The sequence below is a fragment of the Juglans regia genome, chromosome 10 (genome assembly GCF_001411555.2).
Source record: "Juglans regia cultivar Chandler chromosome 10, Walnut 2.0, whole genome shotgun sequence".
Taxonomy (NCBI): domain Eukaryota; kingdom Viridiplantae; phylum Streptophyta; class Magnoliopsida; order Fagales; family Juglandaceae; genus Juglans; species Juglans regia.
In genome coordinates, this window is record NC_049910.1 from 20,001 (window position 1) to 28,438 (window position 8,438).

Sequence of the window (8,438 nt, forward strand, 5' to 3'; positions counted from 1 at the left end):
CCTCATAAACGAATGAAACTCAGCAAACACCTTCAGAATATCTTCTCTAACTATGTCCCAGCATGCTTGAAAAAATGCCAAAGATAACCCATCCGGACCCAAAGCCTTATCCCTATCCATACTTTTAACCACATTAAGTACTTTTTCTACAAACTCTCTCTCCAACCAATCAGCTTCAAACTGATCTATAGAGTGGAAACCAAGTCTGTCCAGTTTTGGTCTCCAAGAAAAATCTTCTGAAAACAGCCGCTCATAAAAAGTCACTATGTGAGCCTTAATGTCTTCTTGATCTGTGAAAAGCCTGTCCCCATCTCGAAGAACCACAATCACATTATTTCTTCTATGAGAGTTCGCCATTTGATGAAAGAATTTAGTGCACCTATCTCCTTCCTTCAACCACAACACCCTAGATTTTTGCCTCTACGAAATTTCATCCATTAACGCTAAATTTTCCATTTCGGAAACCACCCCTATTTTTCTTATTTTGTTCTCCCCCGATATCACCCCTTGCACCTCCTTCTCATCCAAACCTCTCAACTCTTCCAAAAGAAGCTTCCTCTTGCTATCCAAATTCCCAAACTCCTCTTTATTTCATCTCTTCATCTCTACTTATCAAAAAAAGATTTCAATTTTCTAGCCAAGACAAAACTAGGAGTGCTAGAAAAATTATAGGAACTCCACCAAGTAACAAGAACTTCCAACTCAGTTCCCCTGGAAAAGGATTTGGAGACACAAGGCGCCTCTCAAAGCAGCATTTTTTGTGTTGACCGCTTCCTTGGATAAGATCCTCACAACGGATAATTTGAGGAGACGAAGGGTGATCATCACAGATTGGTATTGCATGTGTAGGAATGAGGGTGAATCAGTGGACCATCTTCTACTACATTGTGAGGTAGCTCAAGGGATATGGAAAGAGGTATTTTGTAGACTAGACTTGGGTTGGGTTATGTCTGAGACAATAGTGGCGATGCTGGCTAGTTGGACAGATCTAAGAGGTAATCAACAGATCAAGGTTGTATGGAAGATGCTTCCTATTTGCATCATGTGGCGTGTGTGGCAGGAGCACAATGAACGGACGTTCGAGGACAAAGAGAGATTGATGGAGGAACTAAAAGCTTTCTTTTTTAGAACTCTTTGTACTTGGGCCAATGCCATTAATTTTAATGGCCAAGATTTCCATGATTTTCTTGTATCTATTGCTCCTACATAGTTAGGGCATTCTTTGTACTGAACATGGCTTTGCCTATTCTTTAATTAATATACTTTTGCTTATCAAAAATAAAAGGAATTCCACCAACTTCTCACCCTATCCACAAATCCCTCATTCTTCAGCCACATGTTTTCAAATTTAAAATACTTTCTCCCACCCTCAATTCCACCACAATCCAACATGATAGGATAATGATCAGAACACAATCTCGGCAATAATTTCAAACTCAAACCAGAAAAATGAGCCTCTCAAGAAGGCAAAACCAGAAACCTATCCGGCCTTGAAAATGACCTACCATTAGACCAAGTATAATCTCCACCCACCAAAGGTAAATCAATCATATTTAATTCAAAAATTAAATTTGAAAAAGTAGACATTGCATGTGAAAAATATGATTCCCCCGATCTCTCACTAGGGAAACGAGTGAGATTAAAATCCCCACCAAAACACCAAAGTAAATTCCACCAACCACATACACCCGACATTTCATCAAATAATAAACTCCTACTACTATCCACATTAGGGCCATACACTCCAGCAAATGCCCATTCAAACCCATCCTTAATATTCTTAAAATGACATGTCACCAAGAATTCCCCCACAAAATGATCCCCCAACTCCACCACCGTCCTATTCCGCATTATTATAATACCACCCAAAGCCCCATTAGACACCAACTCTACCCAACCCACACTACTACAATTCCACAAACTCTCAACAATAGCTTGATGCACAAATTTCAGTTTAGTTTCTTAAAGGCAAATCACATCCACCCTCCATTTTCTAACCCAATTTTTCAACCAAAGGCGCTTTCGAAGGTCATTAAGACCCCTTACATTCCAAGAAATAATCTTGGGCTTCATCTAGAATCTATCACAGCCCTTTCCTTTCCCTTATTCCTAACTACGCTTCCTCCCTTCCCATCATAGTTTACCAAGCACGACAACCTTTTCAATTCCCTCTCTTTCTTTAAGACAGATCTGGCCAGCCTCAATTGCAATCAATAAAGCTCTAAATTGTTCCTCAAAACCATCACAAGACACACACACACACTCCTTAATCTCATCCACCTTTCTCAATACCCAATCTGAAGATTTGAATTCCACTCAATATTAGGGAAACAAAACATAGAGGAACTGGAGAAAATTCCTCTGCTGGATCACATGAAACTCCAAATTCACCCTCCTCATCCTCTGAAAAGCAAATAGGACCCCTTTGCATCTCAACAAAATTATTCTCAGAAAAGGTATCTCCATTCTCCAACAAACCAACTACATCAATAGCTTGATTCTCCACCCCCTCATTCACAACTACCTCATCCACCATCTTTACTCCTTCCTCCCTTACTTCTCCTCCCTTACTCACCTGAAAGTTTTGAACAGGCAGAACTTCTATATTCATGCCCTGCTCCTTACTCGACCCTTCTTGATTCCAAATCGAGACCGAGGGTGAGAGCACAAACTCAATCACCAGATGGCTTCCCACCCTCGAGGGCCCTCCTAAACAAGTTTCCTCCACCATCGAACCACTTTGTGATGAAGAAACCACACAAAACTTTGATCTCAGTCTATCTTGCAAACTGTCAGATTCCACACTCTTCGAACAATCCTGAGATGACGTCGCCGTCGAGTTTATCATCGTCGGGGAACACCCATCCTGCTCGACTCCCCCCGTCACTCCTTTTTGTGCAGACAAAACCACCAACAGCGTTGTCGAACAACTAAATCTGGCATCCCTCTTCTCTATCGAGCCGATAGATCTTAGAACCACCCTCTCCTCCGAGCCCTTCCTCGCCAGCAGACACCCATTAGGATCGCCTCCCCTTGTCGCACCCCTCTGTGATGACAAATGAACCAGCGGCGCCGACGATGAGTTGGGCTGACGCTTCAACTCCCCTCTCGGGCCCGAAAGAACCACGTTGCTATCCTTGGGCTTCCAACAAACAGAACTCTTTAATGGGCCCCTACCCAGCCCACTACCACAGCCTTCCTCACTTGACCCACCCTTCTCCTCCTCCAGACTCTCTTTGTTTTCTTGGGCTCCCATCTTTTGGCCCAAACCCATAATAAATCCCAGTCCTCCATCAACCTTATTGAATAAAAAGACAATTTTATCCTTCCATCCCATTAATTCAAAACGTAAATGCCATAGTGTCCCTTCCACTTCTCCTATGTTTCCAAACACCTCGTAACTCCTACCATCACCATAATTTTGCCTGAGTTTTGTCCCCCCTTCCTTCCTCCTACCATCTTCCGGTGAGATAACCTCTTTCATATACTTGGCACCTCCAAATCTCTCAGAGAATTGCAATGGTTTCATCAATGCCACCACATAATAACCTCCACCAGCCTTATCATCACCAACATGTAGAAAAGTATCAGCCATCAAATTGCTACTTGATTAACTTACAACCTGCCCAACCTTGGACGTACCTCTACCAGGATGATATGTCGCAGCAGAAGAGGACCCAACCATTTCTCGCAAGTATCTCACAAAACCAGCCCATCCACTTCCTCTCCTCCCTTCAGGGATAACTAAAATTCCTTTACCGGAACATGTGCCATATTCTAGCATCTTCAGAAACCTACCAGACTGATTATGGCCCCCCTGCAACATAAAAACTTTATCTCCCTCCCTTCTAGTTTGATAATCAACCATCTTACCAAGATTCTTCCAATAAACCTCTATCTCCTTAGCAAACCAACCCACCATTCCACCAGATAGATATAAAGACAAAGTATGTTTTCTTCCCTTTTCTGTTATACAGAACATATTACCTCCCTTTCTCCTAAAAACAAAAACCTTGGATTCTATTCGCAAACTCCTATCCATCGCTTAAAAAACAACTAACAAACAACAGAATACACTCAATCTAAGGAAGAAGATACACAACAGGAAGATTAGACATCATATCCAACAAAAACCTCTAACCAGAGAGGTCCTCTGAGAGAAGAGAGAGTAACGACATAATACTAGATTAGAATGATCCTCATAATACTATCATGGGACCCAAGAAATGGTAAACAAGTAAATTGTTCTATTAGTTATGCATAAGATTGGAGACAACCTGAGTATAAAAGCGAGGAACGGCAATAAGAGCATTTACAATATTAGTCAGTATATTTCCGTCTGGTGGAGGATACACATATCTGCAACAGAAGCTTAATTAAAATAGACACAAACAGTTCTAAAGATTTCTTTGTCATCCAAAGCCTTGGGATCAAAGGAAATAGAAATACATACTCCAAGTGAGGAGGAAATGGATATTCAACACCAAGCCTTGGGGCAATGGGTTCGCTAGCAGGGGTAGACCCTAAAATTGTATGTTTAGTAGCATCCTTGAACATAGACGTAGATGTGGGTGGCATATGAGCTTCACTTTTTTTCAGTTTGGTATCCACAATTGGCTCGTTACTAGCTCTCTCCACTGATAAGACTTTATCAAGAAACCTCAGCCTGAAAGAACCCAACAGCAAAGGCAATGGCCAAACTTTAACATGATGACATCAAATGATTGATCCATCAGAATGAACTATCTTGACAGAACAAGAGTAAAGTGCTTGTGTGTGCATGTGCGTGTTTATGTACATAGCAGAGCCACGTCAGCTGGTGTCTTAGCAACACAGACGTCCTACTGAAAGCCCAAACTCAAACAGAAGATAAATATTACCCATTCAATTGACGAAATGCCTGGTAAGCCAATGCTTCATTCTTGAAATCCAGGAAAGCGCAGTTTCTTAGTCTGCAGAAAAACAAAAGGGAAAGTGAGAGCAGTCGAGGATCGGATTGAGAAAGAAGGAAAGGTGATATTAAATTATAACCCAAAAAAACATGTCCACCTACTGAGGAGCAGAGCAAGGACGGACAGAAAAAGCACCGTAGTTGGAGAAAAGTCTAGAGAGCGTGTCATGAGGTATGGCTTCAGGAAGGTGTCGAATCAAAAGGGTTACGACTCCTTCCACTTCTGGTGCTACCGCTTTTGCTTCTTCCTCCCTGCCTAAAAACTGAATGCCCGACTGCTGCATCTGAGAGTTTATGTAAAGTTCCCTCATTTGTTAGAGAAAATGAATGAATATTTAGAAGGACTCTTCTACATACAAAAAAAGAAAAAAGAAAAAAACCATAAAGTGTTCGCAGGCTCGCAGCAAATCCATTGATTATTCTATTCCAGGAAGATACAATTCTATTATGCATATCATCAAGAACCTTAACTGCATCATGAAAGGGGATGCGGCGGCAATGGGTTGATTATTGAGAGAGAGGAAGAGAAACAGAGGAAGAGAGAGAGAGGCGTTAGGGTTGGGGCTCACGGATTCAGTGTTTGTGGGTTGCGAATGGCGGCTGTGCTTTCGTGCATTGCTACGCCGGTGGCTGGAGGCGGCGCTGCCGACAGAGGAGGATGAGAGGGAAATCGAGAGGGAGAAAAGAGAGGATCTGAGACCGAGAAGAGAGAGAGAGTTTACCGGAGACATACAACGGGGCTGTGGTGGTGCTAGCCAGTGACAGCGCCGGCGGTGTGCAGTGAGGCGAGGGAGGTAGAGGGCGAGGGGTAGGGGAGAGAGAGAAGAGAGGAAAAGAGGGAGGGCAATTGGTTTTTGGAAAATTAATCCAAGCCCTACGTCTTGGGGTGATCCAACGCTGAATATTAAACATGAAGAGAATGACAGTAAACTAAAAAGCAGAGAAATGAAAACAAAATGAAATGAAACTATATTTAAAATTTTTATTTTTATTTTTTAAATTTTAAAATAATAATTTTCATCGTGAAATAAAATAGTGAAATTTAAATGTTTTTAAGAGAAATAAAATTATCTAAATAAGTCGAGTTTTTTTAACATAAAATAAAATGATAAATATTAAATAATATTTCTAAAGATGCTTTATACACTGATTTTAAAATTTAAAAAATCAATATCGCATCGATTACATCTATAAATCGATACTTTCGATTTTACCAACTTCAATCAAGTTCATTCCGATTTTATCAATTTCGGTTCAGTTCGATCCGATTTTTCTGGTATATTATATATATAATATGCTATATACTATAGTATATAATAATATAGTAATAATATATTGTAGTATATTATAATCTATATTATAATTGTATTATAGACTATAGTGATATATTATAATATATAATATAGTGATATATTATAATATATTATAACTTATAGTGATATTGTATTAGTATAACTATTAATACTATGGACTATAGTGATAATATATAGTTATTTATATAGAATTATAAATTTTAATGTTATTTTAATTAATAATTTGGCACATAATACAAGATTATTTTATATATAATTATATATATTAGATATCAAAATTATATATAATATAAAAAATTAAAAATATATATTTATATGAACTAGTCCGGTCCAATGTTAAAAAAATAAAAATCGGAACCGGGCTGATTTCGATCGGTTTTTAAAAAAATAAAACTGGTACCAAACCGAGCCGATTTAGAACCAAACCGAACTCACATGTTCGGTACGGTTTGGTCCTTTTTTTCACCCCTACTCCCAGCAACGACCAAGGGCTTCTCCTTGCAGTCTTGAAATAGGCTTTAGAGGGTGTTGAATGAAGAGAACTCAAATGAGATGGTGATGTTTTAATATATGGATTGGTCAACCAAACTAGAAAAATATAATTCTAATTTGTTTTGCCAACTGCTAGATTCCGGCCAAATTGGATTATCGTTGGCTTACCTTTGAACACATATCCATTGACTAGATTCTGCAACCACGAAATTTGTTTAATTGTAAAAATCGAATATGCAACTCGTAATTAAGTGGGACCTTTAAAAGTTAGTCATTTTCACAAACTTAGCATAATAACATAAAAAGAATCCCACAGTAAAGAAATCATGTAAGATTTTTCTTCTCCCATTCAAAAAATGAATGTCATGTTGTAACCATGAGCAATTACAAATGGTGAAAATAGTGGAACCGAATATAAGGATCTTCTGAACTGAAGCACTCACAATAAAGATTTTGAAGAAGCAAATCAATATGCTACTAACACAAAGAAAAGAGCAAATCAGTTTAAGATATCGGCTTACCACATACAAGATGTAGGAGTAATAAAGATAGATGTAATGTTTGACCATCATATTGTAATGGAATGTCCATATAATCCTCACACTGAAGACAACAATTGCACGATGAATAACATAAGAGTTTTGTCTTGGACTGTATTTTATTAGATTATTAGATTGTCTGTTTAACTCCCATGGTAAAGTTGTGCTGCCAAACCTGGCAAAGACAGAAGTGAATCTTTCTTATATCATTCTCGAAATTATGAGTGTGCACACAAAAAAAACCATGCAAAAAACCACTTTGTTTCCAAAGTAGGTGCACCCAAAGACGGAGAAGTTGGTACCAACCATATAACAGAGGCCACAGTTTTACACCCTTGGTAAGGTCAGAGCAAAAACAGGACCAAATACAGTATCAGAATGTCATGCCAAAAGTTTTCAGATGCCACATCGTATCAAAATAGAGTACAAAATAGATTCAGATCATTTTTACATATTCAAAAACAAACTCATAGGATCTTCATATAACTATGCACAAATTATCAAATTTCATAATCGCTCTTCTTATACATCCGAAAACTAAACGTCAAAAGTTGCTCATGTATACACTATATATGATAGAACATACTGCTTGTAACATTTGGGTCCACATGAAGCTCACGTCCCAATCTTTTTTAGATTAATATGGATAAAAAGCCCATTTGGGATTAACGAGTAATTTGGAATATGTTACGAGCCCCAAATTTCTTTTATTTTTATTTTCGTAGAATATGAATTTTTATTGAGCTTGTAATTAGATTAAAGTCCATTTAATAATTTATAGACCAAGTGTGCATTTCTTTTGTAGTGGCCCAAGATTTATTCTAAAAGCACAACACGACTACTCAATATCTCATGCACGTTTCTTCATTTTGTTTTTCTACTTCTTTAGGGTTTCGGTTACCTATATAAATACATCCATACCCTCATGTACATAGAAACTCCCCTAAGTTAGGGCTACCGCACGTTCACTCCCCCACGTCTCCAGTCCAGGTAGCACCAAATTACTCACGTACACAGCCTCGTTTTCTCTACCCTTTGATCTTTTCTTCTTTCTTAGCCACCAAATCCCACACTTAGAGACAACAAGGACGCCATCAACTTTTCCTCCCACCACTATAAGAAAAAGAAAAAAAAATCATTGTG

The 8,438-nt window shown here is 38.7% G+C and overlaps 1 protein-coding gene across 9 annotated transcripts in view; it reads right to left on the reverse strand.

Moving 5' to 3' along the window:
* Positions 1-5,838, reverse strand: part of LOC109001840 (U11/U12 small nuclear ribonucleoprotein 65 kDa protein) — a 17,800-nt gene extending 11,962 nt beyond the window's left edge. For 2 of the 9 annotated variants that reach the window (XM_035694592.1, XM_035694586.1), the window contains exons 1-6: positions 5,674-5,836; positions 5,521-5,593; positions 5,054-5,235; positions 4,881-4,952; positions 4,454-4,666; positions 4,278-4,359 (exon numbers count right to left, since the gene is read on the reverse strand). In XM_035694592.1, the coding sequence (XP_035550485.1) occupies positions 4,278-4,359; positions 4,454-4,666; positions 4,881-4,952; positions 5,054-5,235 (549 nt within the window). In that variant the 5' untranslated portion in view covers positions 5,521-5,593; positions 5,674-5,836. Of the gene's footprint in view, positions 1-4,277; positions 4,360-4,453; positions 4,667-4,880; positions 4,953-5,053; positions 5,236-5,331; positions 5,501-5,520; positions 5,594-5,673 lie in introns of those variants that run through there. The other 7 variants (XM_035694591.1, XM_035694584.1, XM_035694589.1 and 4 more) reach the window with 6 other exon arrangements.
* Between the last annotated feature and the right edge of the window lie 2,600 nt (positions 5,839-8,438).